The 24,058-nt window shown below is 39.2% G+C and overlaps 1 protein-coding gene across 1 annotated transcript in view; it reads left to right on the forward strand.

Moving 5' to 3' along the window:
* Positions 1-24,058, forward strand: part of LOC123498447 (reelin-like) — a 265,988-nt gene that overhangs the window by 56,878 nt on the left and 185,052 nt on the right. Inside the window, exons 29-30 of the mRNA XM_045245551.1 lie at positions 2,734-2,920; positions 3,860-4,080. Of these exons, the coding sequence (XP_045101486.1) occupies positions 2,734-2,920; positions 3,860-4,080 (408 nt within the window). The remainder of the gene's footprint in view (positions 1-2,733; positions 2,921-3,859; positions 4,081-24,058) is intronic.

Raw genomic sequence — 24,058 nt, forward strand, 5'->3', positions numbered from 1 at the left:
AAAGAAGGTATGGGAAAGGCAGAAGTGCTAAAGATCAGAGCAGAAACTAATGAAGGAAAAAGAGGCACTACATAGTGGTGTACGTACCACCTAAGACAAATGCATGGTCAGTACAGGAATATGAAGAAATGATAAGTGATACAGGAACATGTCTGGAAGAAATGTTGGGTGGCTGTGAACGAACTATAATGATGGGAGATTTTAATTGTAAAGAGGTGTGTTGGGAGGACTGGTCAATGGAAGGATCAGAGACAACATGGGAAATACACTATTGACACTGGCAATGGAAAATGTGTTAACTCAGTGGGTCAAAGAAGATACTAGGTTTGGAGGAGAGGGAGCATCGTCAAGACTGGACTTGGTCTTTAGTACAGAGCCAATGGTCATTGAGGAGATGAGGGTGGAGTGCCCTTTAGCAAAGAGTGATCATGCAGTTTTGGAGTTCAAGGTGATAGATGAAGAGAAATCTAGAAGAAATGAAGAATATAAAGTGGGAAGATGGAATTATGCCAAGACAGATTTTGGAAACCTAAAGAAATTCTTTCAAGAGACAAATTGGATGAAATTCAAGAGTGCTAAGGAGCAAATGAAAAGTGGAAGGAATTTATAAAAATATACAAAGAAGGTGAGAAAAATTTGTACCAATAAGACAACATAGAGAAGTTGGAAAGCAGGACTGGTTTAACGATAGATGTGAAAAGGCTAGAACAAGAAAAGAGGATGCATGGAAGAGGTGGAGAAGGAAAAGACGGATTAAGCAGTGGGAAAGTTACAAAAGAGCAAGAAATGAATATGTGTTGATTAGAAGAGAAGAAAGAAAGAAACAAGAAAAGGATATAATTGATAAATGTAAAGACCAACCAAGGCTTTTTTACAGACATGTGAACAACAACATCAAAAATAGAGAAAGTATTGAAAGTTTAGAAGTAAATGGAGTATGCAGTGAAGATCCCAGGAAATGGCAGAGGCTATGAATGGATGCTTTCGGAAGGTATTCACAAAGGAGACTGCTTTTGACAAACCACTGGTAATGGAACAGAAAGGGATTATGAAGGAGTTTCAAGTAACTGTGGAGGAGATCAAGAATATGATGGGGAGTTTAGAAGTGAGAAAAGCTGTGGGACCTGATGGGGTATCAGGATGGATTTTAAGAGAATGCAGGGAGCAACTGGCAGAAAAAGTTTGTGAAGTAATTGATGCCTCATTAAGGGAAGGTGTAGTGCCCCAAGACTGGAAAAGAGCTAACATTGTCCCAATCTATAAATCAGGTAACAAGAGAGACCCATTGAACTATAGACCAGTGTCACTTACAAGTGTGGTAGCTAAGATGTGTGAGAGGGTGGTGAAGAATAGATGGACAGACTTCTTGGAGAAAAATGACATACTTTGTGAGTGTCAATTTGGTTTTAGAAAAGGGCGTTCATGCACGACAAACCTGATATGTTACTATTCGAGGGTGATAGATGTAATACAGGAAAGAGATGGTTGGGCTGATGGAATATATCTGGATTTAAAAAAGGCCTTTGATAAGGTACCACACCGGAGACTGATCTGGAAACTTGAAATGGTAGGAGGAGTGCATGGCAGTTTACTAAAATGGATGGAAGACTTTTGGTAGGAAGAGAAATGAGAACAATAATTAAGGACAGACCATCAGAATGGGGCTTGGTGGAGAGTGGAGTTCCACAGGGATCAGTGTTGGCACCAGTAATGTTTGTGGTCTACATAAATGACATGGTGGATGGGGTGTCCAGTTATGTGAGCCTATTTGCAGACGATGCAAAATTGTTAAGAAAAGTGAGATGTGACAAAGATTGCGAACTACTCCAGGAAGACTTGGACAGAATATGGAAATGGAGCTGTACATGGCAAATGGAGTTCAACACGACAAAATGCAAGAAAATAGAGTTTGGCAAGAGTGAAAGAAGAATCAGGAGTATGTACAAGATAGGAAATGAAGACATAAAACCAGTCATGAAGAAAAGACCTTGGGGTGACAATTACCAATGACCTATCGCCAGAGAGACATATAAACAAAATAATTGGAGAAGTATTGAACTTATTGAGGAACATAAGAGTGGCGTTCGATATTTAGATGAAGAAATGATGAAGAAAATAATTACTGCAATGATAAGACCGAGGCTTGAATATGCAACAATACAGTGGGCTCGAACTTAAAGAAACACATAAGGAAACTAGAGAAAGTACAGAGGGCTGCAACAAAATGGTGCCTGACTTAAGAGATTTGACTTATGAAGACAGACTGAAAAGAATGCAACTTCCGACCCTGGAAAACAGAAGAGAAAGGGGAGACCTGATAGCAATATACAGAGTGATGATTGGCATGGAAAAATGGATAGGGAAGATCTGTGTATGTGGAATGAAAGAATGTCGAGAGGGCATGGGAAAAACTAAAATGGCCACTTATAGGAGAGATGTGAAAAATATAGCTTCCCTCATAGAAGGGTGGAAGCATGGAATAGTTTAGACGTGGAAGTGGTCAACGCAAGGAATATTCATGATTTTAAGAAAAAGCTGGACATTAATAGATATGGAGACGGGACAACATGAGCATAGCTCTTTTCCCGTATGTTACAATTAGGTAAATACAATTAGGTAAATACACACACACACACACACACACACACACACACACACACACACACACACACACACACACACACACACACACACACACACACACACATCTCCAGCACTGATCACTGTCTGCAGGTGTGATGACAACTTCCATGGCCACAACTGCCTACCGCTGGACAAGCTGCACCACCAGCTGGACGCCACCTTTGACAATGAGAATGACGTGGTGAAGTATGACCTACAGGTGACGGGAGGCAGTCTGGCGTCGCCGGGGGATGGCTGTGGTGTGGTGCTGTCCAACAACAGCCTTTACTTTGGTGCTGTAAGTCCTTTTTTTTGCTTTCCACGAGGAACACCTGCACACTTGAAGAAGGTAGTTAAAATGATGTATGTGGTGCAGACACATGATTATTTGCCTTCACCACAACAAAAGTAGTATGTGGTGTTTGTCATAACACCTGGTTGTTGATTATAGCTTCCACACCTAGCCGCAGCTGTGCCACTACACTCGACCTTCGAAACAACGGACAAATGCGTGCATGACCCTGTCCGTAGATTGCAAAAGTCTGTTCTTTGCAAAAGTACGTAGAAAACTGTATAAAATGTACATAAAATACTGTGTAATTAAGAAATCATTCAAGCAGTATTACAAAGCATTAAGTACAACAAATAACCTGAAATAGATGACATGAGCATGGTCGGTTTAATAAATATTAATACCTACCGGACAATAATTTGCCGGGAACGGACAATCGCGTGCATTTTAATATTCGTCCTTAGATTAAACTGGACTCCAGAATTTGTCTGTAGTTTCCGAAATCCGTTGATGGGAGGTCCGTTGTTTCGAGGGTCGAGTGTAGTTTAGCAGTACATGCATTACACAAATGTTGCACCAATTCACTCAGGTTGAGATTCTCCAAAGTAAACCCCCTCATGTGCATTGTCAACACCACAGACACACAGTACATAACACAACTGGAGCAATTTATGAACGACAGAGAAGCACTGCCAAGTGGCTCTATGTGAAAGGGGTTTAAGAGTTGATTTAACCCTATGGATAGCAAGGCAATATTCATTTCTTTCTCCTCCAAAACCTTCCTGAGTGGTGCTGTCACACACACACTTGGAATAATAGTTACCTATACCCAGACTCTCTCACATGGTCTCTGAGCCATTAATTATTCCTTTCACAAATTCATTCATCACACATCATACCATCACTACACCACAATGTATACCACAGCCACTTGTTCCCCGTCAGCCCGGCGTGCGGCAGCTGGAGACAGATGACCTCAACGCTGCCCACCTGGAGGTCATCACCCTGATGCTGGTGATCGGCAGCGGTTCAACCACCAGCTGTTTGCCTGCCCTCCACCAAGAAACGCCTGGTGCTGGCAGTGTCGTGTTGGAATATTCCATCGATGGTGGCCTGAGCTGGGCTCTGCTGCAGGAGCTGCTTCCTGCTGACCACCGCACTCCAAGGTAGGGACACTGCACCAGAGTTTAGACTGTTTACACAAGGCAGCACATCAGGGATAAGGTCTAAAGATGTTGCTTGATTATCTTGTTATTAAGAACTTATGTAGGATGAAAGTAAAGACAGAGTCATGCGCAGTGATGTGCAGGAGGGGAAGCATGCAACAGCTGCCTCGTGAAGGCAAACTGGACGTTGTAGTTACAGTTTCTTATGGTGTTATGATGGCAAAGGTAATAATGAAAACAGTGACGGAAGATGGCAAGATATGTAGCATAGTAGAATGTGACAGACTAGACATAGTTAAGTAAAAGAGGATTAAGGTTGATGAGACAAAAGACCCCCGAAATTTGAAGTTTGATGATGGTTTGTTGAACGTTTTCTGAGGGCGTGCAAACATAGGTTCGTGAACCTGAGACGCACCATAAATACCTCCCATTTTTGTAAAAAAAAGCATTCAATGAATGTTTCACGAACATTCATGTAAGCTTGAAACAAACCTCAAACAAACATTACCCCTAGTAACCCATATATATACTAGATTTAATCGCCATACAAGGAGAAATGGATAGGTACACTCATTTTACACCCTTTATTCACCTTATGTTCAGCTAACAGTACAACAGGATCTGGTATTAGTGAGCCATTACCTACAAATACCACCTTTGCAATACATTGTCAATCTAGCTCATGTTTCATGATAATTATACTTTTAAAATGCAATTTATTAATCATGATACTTTACATTTCAAGAAATAATTCTTTCAATATAAAGTAAAAGCTATAAAGAATAAGACAAAAACCAAAATGTTATATTTTAGTCTTTGTCTGTGCGTAAAGGAGACAGGCCAAGGACAAGACACAAGAAAAAATAAAATTCATAGTTTACCATTAAAAACAAATCAAGAAAATAAAAAAGAATAATATTAAAGCAGTATAAGTGTAGGTCTATAAAACATGTAGTGTAGTGTGACTTTATATTAATATTCTTTAGTGTAGGCTATAGTAATATTCTTCAGTGTAGGCTACAACTGTCTGATGTTACTGACACATGAAAATGATAAAGGAAACAAAGGAGATCAGTAGCAGGTTTGCAGCACCCCTCACCCTTCTGTTTACCTCCCTGGGATTGAGTATTAAAGTTGCTACATATCCTTCTAACTCCAGATGCCTCATGCAGTAGCTATCATAATTGTAAGTACATTGTTTTAACTTAATGGCACCCATCTAGCTCAAAACTTTTGTATGTATTTTTGGCTGAAACTCTGGCAGGGGTGTGGAGTCGGAATTGAGGAGTCGAGGAGTCAAGGAGTTGGCTACTTTTGGCTGGAGTCGGAGTCGGAGTCAGAGTCAGAGTCGGAGTCGGAGTCGGAGTCGGAGTCGGAGTCGGTAAAAATATGAGTGACTCCGACTCCTTTACGTGATAAATTTTCGAGTAAAGATTCCACTTCATGGAGATTGGAGATTACTACAAATTAGGAGAAATTGACTTTGTGGAAGATGTGTCCAATCAAGCACCACATATAAAGATAATTTTTATTAATTTATGATAATTATATAATTGTCAAGTACACTTTTATTATGGATTGACTCAAAAATATGTAAGTATTGATTCTCTTAACTTTCGTTTTTTTTGGGTGTGACAATTAGCAGGCTTTTTTGCTTAATCTTTTCCCTTGGCCACCATCCCTGATGTAAAAAAGATAGACTATATCATTGTACTGAGGAAAAAAAAAAAAAACCGGAGTCGGAGTCGAAGTCACAACCTTCAAATTTCCTGGAGTTGGAGTCGGAGTCGCAACCTTCAAATTTCCTGGAGTCGGAGTCGGAGTCGCAACATTTAAATTTCCTGGAGTCAGAGTCGGAGTCGGAGTCGGAGTCGCAATCCTCAAATTTCCTGGAGTCGGAGTCGGAGTCGCAACATTTAAATTTCCTGGAGTTGGAGTCGGAGTCGGAGTCGGAGTCGCAACCTTCAAATTTCCTGGAGTCGGAGTCGGAGTCGGAGTCGCAACCTTCAAATTTCCTGGAGTCGGAGTCGCAACCTTCAAATTTCCTGGGTCGAGTCGAGTCGGAGTCGCAACCTTCAAATTTCCTGGAGTCGGAGTCGGAGTCGCAACATTTAAATATACTGGAGTCAGAGTCGAACTTTTGAAAATCCGACTCCACACTCCTGAACTCTGGTACTAATGTTTTTCAAATACATAGACAGAACAGTTGTTGCTTCCTTTGGATTTACTGATAGTCTTATATGCAGTTTGGAGAATATTTTTCATTATATGAGGTATTCTGCAGCTCATGGATATCTTTTTTCCTGATCTACCAATGACAAAAATATATTACCAAAGCCAACCGCCAGCAAGTCTCTATACTGACACTCAAATTATGTCCAACACAGAGACATATTGTCATGTTTAGATACTAATTCCATGAGGATCTTCAACAAAGTGGCATGGTTCTTCTCATCATTTTGGTGTTCCTCTGAGAACTGGTTTTCCCGCTCAAGAACCTGTTGATAAAAGCAAATATTTGTGTATTTTCAAATATTATTTTTTAAACTTATGATTTAATTGCAAGCAAAGCTGCAGTTAAGCCTCTTAATTATTGAAACATACCAAAAACAAAGTTAGATCAAATACATTAACATAAGTAATGCAAATGCAATCAATACAAGCATGCACATCCAGATGAGGGAAATGATCCACATCCAAACAGCACATACATTAACCTTATTCACCCAACATTCAAACATTGAACACCCAAAAGTCATATGAATTAAACCCACAAATTAGTGGGAAGTACTATTTTACCACTGCTGCCATTACAGAGGCCACTTTTCTCAGAAAAGCTAAGTACTAAAAAAATAGGTAAGGTTTTTTCTTGTACTTCCATTAGTACTGTAATAATTGTTACATATTGATGTGTTAACTATATAGCTTGGGTGATCCTTGTTATTATGATCATATATTTTTCAGTAATGGCTAGTTGTCTGTATACTGTGATATCTCAGATATTTTTCGAATTTACAACCAACAGGTACATTATATTCCTGGAGAGAATATCAAAATAGAATATTTAGTTAATTCCCATATTAGAATATGTAGCTATATTAGTAAAAAAATTTGTCTACTGCTATGATTGAGGAACCTCACTGGTTCTCATGATATAATAATGTCATCTATTAGCTGTTAATATGTGAAAATTGTTGGCAGCTGTAAGATTGCAGAGGAAATATGAATGTATGTTTAAAAGTACGGTTCTTTGTATATCCCAAATGCAACCATCATAACAAAGATCCTTGTATATAGTATATATTAAAATAATCATGTATGTAAACAAGGATCTTTGTTATTGTATATATTAGAATAAAAATGTTTACATGAAAATAAATATGCATATATACAAGGATCTTTGTTATGATGGTTGCATTTTGGATATACAAAGAACCATACTTTTTAACATACATTCATATTTCCTCTGCAGTCTTACAGCTGCCAACAATTTTCACATATTGATAGCTAATAGATGACATTATTATATCATGAGAACCAGTGAGGTTCCTCAATCATAGCAGTGGACAAAATTTGTTATTAATATACATATTCTAATATGGGATTGAACTAAATAATCTATTCTGATATTCTCTCCAGGAATATAATGTACCTGTTGGTTGTAAATTTGAAAAATATCTGAGATATCACAGTAAACAGACAATTAGCCATTACTGAAAAATATATGATCATAATAACAAGGATTACTCAAGCTATATAGTTAACACATCAATATGTAACACAATTATTACAGTACTAATGGAAGTACAAAAAAAATCTTACTGCACAAAGCTGTAACAAAAACCCAAACAGCCATGCATGGGGAAAGAATCAGAAGGTAATGTGAAGGATATCAATACTTGTGTTGTGTGTGAACACTTATTTTCTGGAAAATGAGAGAAAATAACCATTATAATACAGTAGTGAGATATGTACTCGTACTGTCATACAGTATTGAAATGCACTATACTGTATATGCAAATATGATGAAAACAATTTAGATGAAAATGCCTAGTAGGAATGGAAGTAAACATTCTTTGTGACTATCAAGGAGAAAAATCTAACAATTTCCAACAAAATACATTACTTACCCGATATCTTGTTGCTTACTAGACGACATTCAGCGTCCTGTCTGAATAAAACCAAAGTGTTATGTCTTTGCATTGAACAACCATTATATATATATATATATATATATATATATATATATATATATATATATATATATATATATATATATATATATTACTGAATAAATTTTGCATCCAAAATTTTTGAAAATCCAACTTGTGGTAATTAATGTGCAAAAGTTATCATAATAATCACAATAAAGGCTGAGTAATCTTATTTTCCTTGGAGAAAATCCTCACTTGTAATCTGTTCTCCAGAACGAAGCAACTATTGGAGCCTGTTATGGCAATGGTTCAAACACATGTGCCTCAAAGACACTACAAGACTAGTGCTAGTGCTCTATGTCTAGAACTTATAAAAGATATTATGCAAAAGCTCACTTCTTCCAGTGCACTGGCTTTAAAGCCAAATGAATGAAGCATTTCAAAGGGGGTTCTCTGTACACTTAACCCTCGACTATCGCGCCCAATTGGGGCCGAAATAGCAGCGTCATAGCTGAAAATGCAATAGCCGAATTGAATAACTAATGGTGGTGAAAATTGTTATTGGTGCTGCAACCACAAATTTTACTCCTAATATCCCTCATTTTTACCTTTTTTTTTAATTACTGTATAATCCATTGGTACCAATTAAAACATGTCAAGGTTGTAACATGAAAAAAATTGTCTTGTCTCATTGGTTTACATTCGGCGATAGTAGGAAGACGGCGTGGAGGGTTGGTGGCCATTGTGAGCACAAAAAATGGTAGAATCTGGCTATCACTGTCTAGTGGGGAGGATGCGTACTCAGAGACTGTGTTTCATCTTGGCAGGAAGGTAGTTTTGGCCAATAAGCACTCAGATATCCCATGACGTTATGGCTGGGCGCGCGATAGCAGGCATCTGAGGTCGCGATAATGAAATTTTAGCAGCTTTTCATGGGTGCGTGATAGCAATAAAACGCGATAGCTGAGGTCGCGATAGCCGAGGGTTGACTGTAGTAGATTTTACTGGGTTCAACACATCCATCCTATTCTTGATAATGTGGAGATCTTCCTTGAGTTCTTGAACTAACGATGTGTGGTCACCTTTATCAACTCTCTGTCCAATATGTCAATCTTGTTCACTAATTTATACATAGTTATCATGTCTCCTCTTGTTCTTCTCTCTTCTAATGTGGTCAGCCCCAGTTTCCTCAGTCTTTTCTCATAGTCTAACTCCCTGAGTCCTGGTACCATCCTTGTTGCCAGCCTCTGTACCCTTTCCACCTTCTTCACATTTTTCTTCATATGCGGTGACCAGACACAAGCTGCATATTCTAACTGGGGTCTTATTAAGGTACATAATATCTTCTTCATCATTCCTTCATCTAGGTAGTGGAATGCAAGGCCAATATTTTGAAGCATGTTATATGTTTACCAAAATATCTTGTTAACGTGTTTCTCCGGTGACAAAGTGTTTTGCACAGTTACTCCTAAGTCTTTCTCCTCATTGGTCTCTTTAATTTTCTCATCACCCAGCCTGTAATCCCTGTTTGGTCTGTATCTGCTTCCCATTTTCATAACATGGGTCTTGTTTATATTAAATTCCATCTGCTACTCTTTACTCCACTCATATATTTTATCAAGATCTTCCTGTAACTTGTTACAATCTTCCACATTCTTTACTCTCCTCATAATTTTAGTATTGTCTGCAAACATGTTCATGTAACTGTCAATTCCTGCTGGCATATCATTAACATAAATCAAAAACATGATAGGACCAAGCACTAACCCTTGTGGAACTCCACTGGTTACCTTCTTCCACTCGGACTTTCTTCCTCTCACCACTGTTCTCATTTCTCTTCCCACTAAGTAATTTTCCATCCATTTTCCTAGTTTATCATTTACTCCTCCAATCTTCTTTAGTTTCCACATCAGTCTATTGTGTGGTACTTTATCAAAGGCCTTTCTCAAGTCCAGGTAGATAGCATCCACCCATCCCTCTCTATGTTGTAGTATGTCAGTCACTCTTGAATAAAAACATAATAAATTGGATACGCACGATCTTCCTTTTCTGAAACCAAACTGCCTTTCACTCAGAATGTTTTCACTTTCTAGATACTCACTCCACTTAGCTTTAATTACTTCTTCACATACCTTGCACAATATACTAGTCAACGATACTGGTCTATAATTTAACGGTTCCATTCTACTTCCATTCTTATATATAGGCACAATGTCAGCTCTTTTCCACTCTTTCGGGACTATTCCTGTTCGTATGGAAGTTTCCACAATATCAAATATGGGTTTCAACAATTGATCCTTACATTCTTTTAGCAACCTCCCAGATATGCCATCAGGCCCCATTGATTTATTAATATCCAAATTGCTTACAATTTTCCTTACATCTTCCTTAGTAACCATGATGTCCTGCATTTGCTTTATTTCTGTAGGCCTTTCTCCTATAAAATGCTCCTCCTTTGTAAACACTTTGCAGAAGTTGTCGTTCAAAATTTCAGCTATATCTCTAGCATCCTGATATATTTCTTCCCCATTTTTTACCTTTTCTATTGCCTCCCTTATATTTAGTTTTCCATTTATGAATTTGTAAAACATTTTAGGATCACTATCACAGTTTTCCACCACCCTCTGTTCATATTCCTTTTGTGCTGTTCTCCTTACTTCAACATATATATTCCTTGCTGTTTTGTAAACTTCTCTTGATAATACATCACTGTTTTTCTTAAGTTTCTTCCATGCCTTTTCTTTGTTCTTTTTTGCTTCTTCACAATTTCTATTAAACCACTGTTTATTATTCAAAGTCCTCTTTCTGTGATATGACGCAAACTTTTTCACAGCAGATTTATATAAATCCATAAATTTATCGTATTTCAATTGCATATCCCTTTCCTGGTATACCACGGACCAGTCAATTAGTGCCTTTATCATTTCACTCTGTGTTATCACTTTATTTTCCTCTTCCTGCTTTTTCACTATCTCCCTAAAGGACCTTTGTACCTCCTGATGTTCATGGTTCACTTCTTTCATCCTGGCATCAATTAGGTTTAGACATTCCTCCTTCCTCAAGTCCCCTTCGGATATTTTCTTCTCCATTTCTAGGAGTTTAGCCTTCATCTCTTCACATTGTTTCCTTAGTTGTTGGTTTTCTTTCTCTATTTCTGCTTTTTCCCTCAATAGCTCTTTGTTCTCTATCGTTATCAAAAAGATCTCTTTTTTGAAGGAATCGTTCATCATCACTCTGTCCTTTCTGATGAGTTCTTGCTTCATTCTGTCCAGAGTATTTCTCATCATCATTTGATACTGTTCATGTTCCCAAGCACTGGTTCTGGGTGGTATGTGTACTGTTATAATATTAATGTCCCTCTTACCATCTTTTGTAAGCATACTTATCACTTCCTCATTTCTCTTACTATAGTTCACCTCCTTCACTATCAGATCTTCCTTAGTAAGAACCATTATACCACCACCTCCTTTATTTTTTCTATCATTTCTCCATACTTTGTAGTGTTTTACAACAAACATACCAATCTAGCTTTATTTCGGGCCTATCTCCCTAAAGGACCTTTGTACCTCCTGATGTTCAGGGTTCACTTCTTTCATCCTGGCATCAATTAGGTTAAGGCATTCCTCCTTCCTCAAGTCCCCTTCGGATATTTTCTTCTCCATTTCTAGGAGTTTAGCCTTCATCTCTTCACATTGTTTCCTTAGTTGTTGGTTTTCTTTCTCCATTTCTACTTTTTCCCTCAATAGCTCTTTGTTCTCTATCGTTATCAAAAATATCTCTTTTATTGAAGGAATCGTTCTCTGCTATGACTCTATCCAGTTTTTCTTCTATGGATAAAATGTTTAGGAACTTACTTTCTAATGCCTGAATTCTTGCATCCATATCTAATTTCTTCAGTCACGAACCCTTCAAAGTCCCGGGCTTGTCGAGGCGTGGACGCCATGATTGTTATCATCAGCTGATTACGGCCAAAACAATCACCGCCCACACTCTCCGCTCAGGGACCACTCTCTATATCTCGCTTGAAAATGGCCCACTTTCTACACTATGCGACAGTAGGACATTAATAGGACATTAACAGAGATACCTGTAACACCATAGGTAGTTTCTCCTCTTCCGTCCACAGCCAGAGACTGTCCTCTCATCAATTAATGTGTGTGTGTGTGTGTGTGTGTGTGTGTGTGTGTGTGTGTGTGTGTGTGTGTGTGTGTGTGTGTGTGTGTGTGTGTGTGTGTAATTCACTGTTTGATCTGCTGCAGTCTCTGACGAAACAGCCAGACGTTACCCTCAACAGCTCAGAGCTCATTATTTCCGATCTTGGGATAGGCCTGAGACCAGGCACACACCACACACCGGGACAACAAGGTCACAACTCCTCGATTTACATCCTACCTACTCACTGCTAGGTGAACAGGGCTACGTGAGGAGACACACCCAAATATCTCCACCCGGCCAATCGAACCCGGTCATCTGGCTTGTGAAGCCAGTGCTCTAACCACTGAGCTACCGGGCCGTGTGTGTGTGTGTGTGTATTTACCTAATTCTATTTACCTAATTGTAACATACGGAAAAGAGCTATGCTCGTGTGTCCCGTCTCCATATCTACTAATGTCCAGCTTTTTCTTTAAATCATGAATATTCCTTGCGTTGACCACTTCCACGTTTAAACTATTCCATGCTTCCACCCTTCTATGAGGGAAGCTATATTTTTTCACATCTCTCCTATAAGTGGCCATTTTAGTTTTTCCCATGCCCTCTCGACATTCTTTCATTCCACATACACAGATCTTCCTATCCATTTTTCCATGCCAATCATCACTCTGTATATTGCTATCAGGTCTCCCCTTTCTCTTCTGTTTTCCAGGATCGGAAGTTGCATTCTGTTCAGTCTGTCTTCATAAGTCAAATCTCTTAAGTCAGGCACCATTTTTGTTGCAGCCCTCTGTACTTTCTCTAGTTTCCTTATGTGTTTCTTTAAGTTCGAGCCCACTGTATTGTTGCATATTCAAGCCTCGGTCTTATCATTGCAGTAATTATTTTCTTCATCATTTCTTCATCTAAATATCTGACGCCACTCTTATGTTCCTCAATAAGTTCAATACTTCTCCAATTATTTTGTTTATATGTCTCTCTGGCGATAGGTCATTGGTAATTGTCACCCCAAGGTCTTTTTCTTCATGACTGGTTTTATGTCTTCATTTCCTATCTTGTACATACTCCTGATTCTTCTTTCACTCTTGCCAAACTCTAATTTCTTGCATTTTGTCGTGTTGAACTCCATTTGCCATGTACAGCTCCATTTCCATATTCTGTCCAAGTCTTCCTGGAGTAGTTCGCAATCTTTGTCACATCTCACTTTTCTTAACAATTTTGCATCGTCTGCAAATAGGCTCACATAACTGGACACCCCATCCACCATGTCATTTATGTAGACCGAACATTACTGGTGCCAACACTGATCCCTGTGGAACTCCACTCTCCACCAAGCCCCATTCTGATGGTCTGTCCTTAATTATTGTTCTCATTTCTCTTCCTACCAAAAGTCTTCCATCCATTTTAGTAAACTGCTATGCACTCCTCCTACCATTTCAAGTTTCCAGATCAGTCTCCGGTGTGGTACCTTATCAAAGGCCTTTTTTAAATCCAGATATATTCCATCAGCCCAACCATCTCTTTCCTGTATTACATCTATCACCCTCGAATAGTAACATATCAGGTTTGTCGTGCATGAACGCCCTTTTCTAAAACCAAATTGACACTCACAAAGTATGTCATTTTTCTCCAAGAAGTCTGTCCATCTATTCTTCACCACCCTCTCACACATCTTAGCTACCACACTTGTAAGTGACACTGGTCTATAGTTCAATGGGTCTCTCTTGTTACCTGATTTATAAATTGGGACAATGTTAGCTCTTTTCCAGTCTTGGGGCACTACACCTTCCCTTAATGAGGCATCAATTACTTCACAAACTTTTTCTGCCAGTTGCTCCCTGCATTCTCTTAAAATCCATCCTGATACCCCATCAGGTCCCACAGCTTTTCTCACTTCTAAACTCCCCATCATATTCTTGATCTCCTCCACAGTTACTTGAAACTCCTTCATAATCCCTTTCTGTTCCATTACCAGTGGTTTGTCAAAAGCAGTCTCCTTTGTGAATACCTTCTGAAAGCATCCATTCATAGCCTCTGCCATTTCCTGGGATCCTCACTGCATACTCCATTTACTTCTAAACTTTCAATACTTTCTCTATTTTGATGTTGTTGTTCACATGTCTGTAAAAAGCCTTGGTTGGTCTTTACATTTATCAATTATATCCTTTTCTTGTTTCTTTCTTTCTTCTCTTCTAATCAACACATATTCATTTCTTGCTCTTTTGTAACTTTCCCACTGCTTAATCCGTCTTTTCTTTCTCCACCTCTTCCATGCATCCTCTTTTCTTGTTTTAGCCTTTTCACATCTATCGTTAAACCAGTCCTGCTTTCCAACTTCTCTATGTTGTCTTATTGGTACAAATTTTTCTCACCTTCTTTGTATATTTTATAAATTCCTTCCACTTTTCATTTGCTCCTTAGCACTCTTGAATTTCATCCAATTTGTCTCTTGAAAGAATTTCTTTAGGTTTCCAAAATCTGTCTTGGCATAATTCCATCTTCCCACTTTATATTCTTCATTTCTTCTAGATTTCTCTTCATCTATCACCTTGAACTCCAAAACTGCATGATCACTCTTTGCTAAAGGGCACTCCACCCTCATCTCCTCAATGACCATTGGCTCTGTACTAAAGACCAAGTCCAGTCTTGACAATGCTCCCTCTCCTCCAAACCTAGTATCTTCTTTGACCCACTGAGTTAACACATTTTCCATTGCCAGTGTCAATAGTGTATTTCCCCATGTTGTCTCTGATCCTTCCATTGACCAGTCCTCCCAACACACCTCTTTACAATTAAAATCTCCCATCATTATAGTTCGTTCACAACCACCCAACATTTCTTCCAGACATGTTCCTGTATCTCTTATCATTTCTTCATATTCCTGTACTGACCATGCATTTGTCTTAGGTGGTACGTACACCACTATGTAGTGCCTCTTTTTCCTTCATTAGTTTCTGCTCTGATCTTTAGCACTTCTGCCTTTCCCATACCTTCTTTCACTTGATCCACCTTTATATCTTTTTAACCAGCAACATCACTCCTCCTCCCATCTTACCTACTCTATTTCTTTTCCAAACATTATATTTCCCTTCTCCAACCATCATCAGGTCTTCTCCTCTCTCAGTTTTGTTTCAGTAAGACCCACAATATCTGGGTTCTTGTCCTCAAGTAATCGTTGAGTTCTAAATCCCGATATCACTCCATTTATGTTGGAATACATTACATTCCGCTCATACGTAAGTTTCTTTAGTCCTTGTGTGTGTGTGTGTGTGTGTATTTACCTAATTGTATTTACCTAATTGTAACATACGGAAAGAGCTATGCTCGTGTTGTCCCGTCTCCATATCTATTAATGTCCAGCTTTTTCTTAAAATCATGAATATTCCTTGCGTTGACCACTTCCACGTCTAAACTATTCCATGCTTCCACCCTTCTATGAGGAAGCTATATTTTTCACATCTCTCCTATAAGTGGCCATTTTAGTTTTTCCCATGCCCTCTCGACATTCTTCCATTCCACATACACAGATCTTCCCTATCCATTTTTCCATGCCAATCATCACTCTGTATATTGCTATCAGGTCTCCCCTTTCTCTTCTGTTTTCCAGGGTTGGAAGTTGCATTCTTTTCAGTCTGTCTTCATAAGTCAAATCTCTTAAGTCAGGCACCATTTTCGTTGCAGCCCTCTGTACTTTCTCTAGTTTCCTTATGTGTTTCTTTAAGTTCGAGCCCACTGTATTGTTGCATATTCAAGCCTCGGTCTTATCATTGCAGTAATTATTTTCTTCATCATTTCTTCATCTAGATATACGAACGCCACTCTTATGTTCCTCAATAAGTTCAATACTTCTCCAATTATTTTGTTTATATGTCTCTCTGGCGATAGGTCATTGGTAATTGTCACCCCAAGGTCTTTTTCTTCATGACTGGTTTTATGTCTTCATTTCCTATCTTGTACATACTCCTGATTCTTCTTTCACTCTTGCCAAACTCTATTTTCTTGCATTTTGTCGTGTTGAACTCCATTTGCCATGTACAGCTCCATTTCCATATTCTGTCCAAGTCTTCCTGGAGTAGTTCGCAATCTTTGTCACATCTCACTTTTCTTAACAATTTTGCATCGTCTGCAAATAGGCTCACATAACTGGACACCCCATCCACCATGTCATTTATGTAGACTGAACATTACTGGTGCCAACACTGATCCCTGTGGAACTCCACTCTCCACCAATCCCCATTCTGATGGTCTGTCCTTAATTATTGTTCTCATTTCTCTTCCTACCAAAAGTCTTCCATCCATTTTAGTAAACTGCCATGCACTCCTCCTACCATTTCAAGTTTCCAGATCAGTCTCTGGTGTGGTACCTTATCAAAGGCCTTTTTTAAATCCAGATATATTCCATCAGCCCAACCATCTCTTTCCTGTATTACATCTATCACCCTCGAATAGTAACATATCAGGTTTGTCGTGCATGAACGCCCTTTCTAAAACCAAATTGACACTCACAAAGTATGTCATTTTCTCCAAGAAGTCTGTCCATCTAGTCTTCACCACCCTCTCACACATCTTAGCTACCACACTTGTAAGTGACACTGGTCTATAGTTCAATGGGTCTCTCTTGTTACCTGATTTATAGATTGGGACAATGTTAGCTCTTTTCCAGTCTTGGGGCACTACACCTTCCCTTAATGAGGCATCAATTACTTCACAAACTTTTTCTGCCAATTGCTCCTGCATTCTCTTAAAATCCATCCTGATACCCCATCAGGTCCCACAGCTTTTCTCACTTCTAAACTCCCCATCATGTTCTTGATCTCCTCCACCGTTACTTGAAACTCCTTCATAATCCCTTTCTGTTCCATTACCAGTGGTTTGTCAAAAGCAGTCTCCTTTGTGAATACCTTCCAGCATCCATTCATAGCCTCTGCCATTTCCTGGGATCTTCACTGTATACTCCATTTACTTCTAAACTTTCAATACTTTCTCTATTTTTGATGTTGTTGTTCACATGTCTGTAAAAAAGCCTTGGTTGGTCTTTACATTTATCAATTATATCCTTTTCTTGTTTCTTTCTTTCTTCTCTTCTAATCAACACATATTCATTTCTTGCTCTTTTGTAACTTTCCCACTGCTTAATCCGTCTTTTCCTTCTCCACCTCTTCCATGCATCCTCTTTTCTTGTTCTAGCCTTTTCACATCTATCGTTAAACCAGTCCTGCTTTCCAACTTCTCTATGTTGTCTTATTGGTACAAATTTTTCTCACCTTCTTTGTATATTTTTATAAATTCCTTCCACTTTTCATTTGCTCCTTAGCACTCTTGAATTTCATCCAATTTGTCTCTTGAAAGAATTTCTTTAGGTTTCCAAAATCTGTCTTGGCATAATTCCATCTTCCCACTTTATATTCTTCATTTCTTCTAGATTTCTCTTCGTCTATCACCTTGAACTCCAAAACTGCATGATCACTCTTTGCTAAAGGGCACTCCACCCTCATCTCCTCAATGACCATTGGCTCTGTACTAAAGACCAAGTCCAGTCTTGACGATGCTCCCTCTCCTCCAAACCTAGTATCTTCTTTGACCCATTGAGTTAACACATTTGTGTGTGTGTGTGTGTGTGTGTGTGTGTGTGTGTGTGTGTGTGTGTGTGTGTGTGTGTGTGTGTGTACCTAATTGTATTTACCTAATTGTAACATACGGGAAAAGAGCTATGCTCGTGTTGTCCCGTCTCCATATCTATTAATGTCCAGCTTTTTCTTAAAATCATGAATATTCCTTGCGTTGACCACTTCCACGTCTAAACTATTCCATGCTTCCACCCTTCTATGAGGAAGCTATATTTTTCACATCTCTCCTATAAGTGGCCATTTTAGTTTTTCCCATGCCCTCTCGACATTCTTTCATTCCACATACACAGATCTTCCCTATCCATTTTTCCATGCCAATCATCACTCTGTATATTGCTATCAGGTCTCCCTTTCTCTTCTGTTTTCCAGGGTCGGAAGTTGCATTCTTTTCAGTCTGTCTTCATAAGTCAAATCTCTTAAGTCAGGCACCATTTTGTTGCAGCCCTCTGTACTTTCTCTAGTTTCCTTATGTGTTTCTTTAAGTTCGGAGCCCACTGTATTGTTGCATATTCAAGCCTCGGTCTTATCATTGCAGTAATTATTTTCTTCATCATTTCTTCATCTAAATATCTGAACGCCACTCTTATGTTCCTCAATAAGTTCAATACTTCTCCAATTATTTTGTTTATATGTCTCTCTGGCGATAGGTCATTGGTAATTGTCACCCCAAGGTCTTTTTCTTCATGACTGGTTTTATGTCTTCATTTCCTATCTTGTACATACTCCTGATTCTTCTTTCACTCTTGCCAAACTCTATTTTCTTGCATTTTGTCGTGTTGAACTCCATTTGCCATGTACAGCTCCATTTCCATATTCTGTCCAAGTCTTCCTGGAGTAGTTCGCAATCTTTGTCACATCTCACTTTTCTTAACAATTTTGCATCGTCTGCAAATAGGCTCACATAACTGGACACCCCATCCACCATGTCATTTATGTAGACCGCGAACATTACTGGTGCCAACACTGATCCCTGTGGAACTCCACTCTCCACCAAGCCCCATTCTGATGGTCTGTCCTTAATTATTGTTCTCATTTCTCTTCCTACCAAAAGTCTTCCATCCATTTTAGTAAACTGCCATGCACTCCTCCTACCATTTCAAGTTTCCAGATCAGTCTCCGGTGTGGTACCTTATCAAAGGCCTTTTTTAAATCCAGATATATTCCATCAGCCCAACCATCTCTTTCCTGTATTACATCTATCACCCTCGAATAGTAACATATCAGGTTTGTCGTGCATGAACGCCCTTTTCTAAAACCAAATTGACACTCACAAAGTATGTCATTTTTCTCCAAGAAGTCTGTCCATCTATTCTTCACCACCCTCTCACACATCTTAGCTACCACACTTGTAAGTGACACTGGTCTATAGTTCAATGGGTCTCTCTTGTTACCTGATTTATAGATTGGGACAATGTTAGCTCTTTTCCAGTCTTGGGGCACTACACCTTCCCTTAATGAGGCATCAATTACTTCACAAACTTTTTCTGCCAGTTGCTCCTGCATTCTCTTAAAATCCATCCTGATACCCCATCAGGTCCCACAGCTTTTCTCACTTCTAAACTCCCCATCATATTCTTGATCTCCTCCACAGTTACTTGAAACTCCTTCATAATCCCTTTCTGTTCCATTACCAGTGGTTTGTCAAAAGCAGTCTCCTTTGTGAATACCTTCCGAAAGCATCCATTCATAGCCTCTGCCATTTCCTGGGATCTTCACTGCATACTCCATTTACTTCTAAACTTTCAATACTTTCTCTATTTTTGATGTTGTTGTTCACATGTCTGTAAAAAGCCTTGGTTGGTCTTTACATTTATCAATTATATCCTTTTCTTGTTTCTTTCTTTCTTCTCTTCTAATCAACACATATTCATTTCTTGCTCTTTTGTAACTTTCCCACTGCTTAATCCGTCTTTTCCTTCTCCACCTCTTCCATGCATCCTCTTTTCTTGTTCTAGCCTTTTCACATCTATCGTTAAACCAGTCCTGCTTTCCAACTTCTCTATGTTGTCTTATTGGTACAAATTTTTCTCACCTTCTTTGTATATTTTTATAAATTCCTTCCACTTTTCATTTGCTCCTTAGCACTCTTGAATTTCATCCAATTTGTCTCTTGAAAGAATTTCTTTAGGTTTCCAAAATCTGTCTTGGCATAATTCCATCTTCCCACTTTATATTCTTCATTTCTTCTAGATTTCTCTTCATCTATCACCTTGAACTCCAAAACTGCATGATCACTCTTTGCTAAAGGGCACTCCACCCTCATCTCCTCAATGACCATTGGCTCTGTACTAAAGACCAAGTCCAGTCTTGACGATGCTCCCTCTCCTCCAAACCTAGTATCTTCTTTGACCCACTGAGTTAACACATTTTCCATTGCCAGTGTCAATAGTGTATTTCCCCATGTTGTCTCTGATCCTTCCATTGACCAGTCCTCCCAACACACCTCTTTACAATTAAAATCTCCCATCATTATAGTTCGTTCACAGCCACCCAACATTTCTTCCAGACATGTTCCTGTATCACTTATCATTTCTTCATATTCCTGTACTGACCATGCATTTGTCTTAGGTGGTACGTACACCACTATGTAGTGCCTCTTTTTCCTTCATTAGTTTCTGCTCTGATCTTTAGCACTTCTGCCTTTCCCATACCTTCTTTCACTTGATCCACCTTTATATCTTTTTAACCAGCAACATCACTCCTCCTCCCATCTTACCTACTCTATTTCTTTTCCAAACATTATATTTCCTTCTCCAACCATCATCAGGTCTTCTCCCTCTCTCAGTTTTGTTTCAGTAAGACCCACAATATCTGGGTTCTTGTCCCTCAAGTAATCGTTGAGTTCTAAAATCCCGATATCACTCCATTTATGTTGGAATACATTACATTCCGCTCATACGTAAGTTTCTTTAGTCCTTTCTTGCTGTACTTTTCTGGGTTATGAACCACTTCCTCAGTCTCATATCCAAGATTCTCCAGAAAAACTCTTTCTTCTCCTCTTCTGTCCTCTCTTCATTTTTTTCAAAGCCTCCTTTCTCAACTCATTTAACATTTCTCTTTCCTTTTCACCGAGATCTCTTCTCAACCAAATCTTCCTTGTTGTTTCCTGCTGGGCTAGCCTCCATGACTTCTCCACCAATTCATCTACATCCTTTTGTGACTTAAGTTTGATTCTTATTGGCCTCATACCTTCTCTTGTGAACTTTCCAATTCTATGGAAGTCCTCTATTTCTTGTACTAGGTCTTTTCCTCCTCCTGCACCACATTAATGATATTATTTATCACCTTTTTATGTTTTCTCTCTCTCCATTTTACTCGGTGTCTTATCCTCCTCCACACCAAATATCACCACACATCTCTTTTTGTCTACAGTTTCCCTCACCAATGTCTCATTTGACTTAATAACCTTCACCACTTTCTCAGCAATCTTCTCTTCTATGATCTGTTGATCTATAATTTCAGCAAGGCCCAAAGTTTTCTCCCAGACTCTTTGATTTCCTTTTCCAGACTTGCAACTTTGTAATTTACCTCCTTTCTTTCCACTTCCTGACTTTTTTCCATTCAGCCTGCTTCTCCATCACTTTTCCTAGAGATTCTCCACATTTTTGCAATTCACTTTAATTAACTTAACTTCCTCTTTCAGTACTGCATTTTCTTTCTTCATATCGGCACTCTTTCATTACATTGTCATAACTCGTTTCCAGGCCCCATACTTTTCAAACAGTTTTTCAATTTTACCTTCCAACTCCAGAATTTTCTTCACATAAACGCTCTTCTCCATTATTCCTTGAAATCCTGTGAAGTCTGATTCATCCTTCGAGTTCACGGCCGCCATGTTGCGCAGATGTAAACAAACCAGCTGATGGCTCAAACGCAGGCTACAGTTTATATTCACCTTCCCTGGACATTATTTTGCTAATCAACAGTTAACATGACTATATGGAGACGGGACAAACATTACAAGCTCCTTTCCCACCTTGGTTACTCTTAGGCAATGGCAACTGTAGAATTAGAGATGATTGCTCTGGAGCTCAGCGACCACATCCGCCATCGACGGTGTCCCGTGTGTGTGTGTGTGTGTATGAGTGTGTGTGTGTGTGTGTGTATGAGTGTGTATGAGTATGTGTGTGTGTGTGTGTAATTTCACTGTTTGATCTGCTGCAGTCTCTGACGAGACAGCCAGACGTTACCCTACGGAACGAGCTCAGAGCTCATTGTTTCCGATCTTAGGATAGGTCTGAGACCAGGCACACACCACACACCGGGACAACAAGGTCACAACTCCTCGATTTACATCCCGTACCTACTCACTGCTAGGTGAACAGGGGCTACACGTGAAAGGAGACACACCTAAATATCTCCTCCCGAATCGAACCCTGGCCCTGGCTTGTGAAGCCAGCTCTAACCACTGAGCTACCGTGTGTGTGTGTGTGTGTGTGTGTGTGTGTGTGTGTGTGTGTGTGTGTGTGTGTGTGTGTGTGTGTGTGTGTGTGTATTTACCTAATTGTATTTACCTAATTGTAACATACGGAAAAGAGCTATGCTCGTGTTGTCCCGTCTCCATATCTATTAATGTCCAGCTTTTTCTTAAAATCATGAATATTCCTTGCGTTGACCACTTCCACGTCTAAACTATTCCATGCTTCCACCCTTCTATGAGGGAAGCTATATTTTTTCACATCTCTCCTATAAGTGGCCATTTTAGTTTTTCCCATGCCCTCTCGACATTCTTTCATTCCACATACACAGATCTTCCCTATCCATTTTTCCATGCCAATCATCACTCTGTATATTGCTATCAGGTCTCCCCTTTCTCTTCTGTTTTCCAGGGTCGGAAGTTGCATTCTTTTCAGTCTGTCTTCATAAGTCAAATCTCTTAAGTCAGGCACCATTTTGTTGCAGCCCTCTGTACTTTCTCTAGTTTCCTTATGTGTTTCTTTAAGTTCGGAGCCCACTGTATTGTTGCATATTCAAGCCTCGGTCTTATCATTGCAGTAATTATTTTCTTCATCATTTCTTCATCTAAATATACGAACGCCACTTTTATGTTCCTCAATAAGTTCAATACTTCTCCAATTATTTTGTTTATATGTCTCTCTGGCGATAGGTCATTGGTAATTGTCACCCCAAGGTCTTTTTCTTCATGACTGGTTTTATGTCTTCATTTCCTATCTTGTACATACTCCTGATTCTTCTTTCACTCTTGCCAAACTCTATTTTCTTGCATTTTGTCGTGTTGAACTCCATTTGCCATGTACAGCTCCATTTCCATATTCTGTCCAAGTCTTCCTGGAGTAGTTCGCAATCTTTGTCACATCTCACTTTTCTTAACAATTTTGCATCGTCTGCAAATAGGCTCACATAACTGGACACCCCATCCACCATGTCATTTATGTAGACCACGAACATTACTGGTGCCAACACTGATCCTGTGGAACTCCACTCTCCACCAAGCCCCATTCTGATGGTCTGTCCTTAATTATTGTTCTCATTTCTCTTCCTACTAAAAGTCTTCCATCCATTTTAGTAAACTGCCATGCACTCCTCCTACCATTTCAAGTTTCCAGATCAGTCTCCGGTGTGGTACCTTATCAAAGGCCTTTTTTAAATCCAGATATATTCCATCAGCCCAACCATCTCTTTCCTGTATTACATCTATCACCCTCGAATAGTAACATATCAGGTTTGTCGTGCATGAACGCCCTTTTCTAAAACCAAATTGACACTCACAAAGTATGTCATTTTCTCCAAGAAGTCTGTCCATCTATTCTTCACCACCCTCTCACACATCTTAGCTACCACACTTGTAAGTGACACTGGTCTATAGTTCAATGGGTCTCTCTTGTTACCTGATTTATAGATTGGGACAATGTTAGCTCTTTTCCAGTCTTGGGGCACTACACCTTCCCTTAATGAGGCATCAATTACTTCACAAACTTTTTCTGCCAGTTGCTCCTGCATTCTCTTAAAATCCATCCTGATACCCCATCAGGTCCCACAGCTTTTCTCACTTCTAAACTCCCCATCATATTCTTGATCTCCTCC

The sequence above is a fragment of the Portunus trituberculatus genome, chromosome 48 (genome assembly GCF_017591435.1).
Source record: "Portunus trituberculatus isolate SZX2019 chromosome 48, ASM1759143v1, whole genome shotgun sequence".
NCBI lineage: Eukaryota > Metazoa > Arthropoda > Malacostraca > Decapoda > Portunidae > Portunus > Portunus trituberculatus.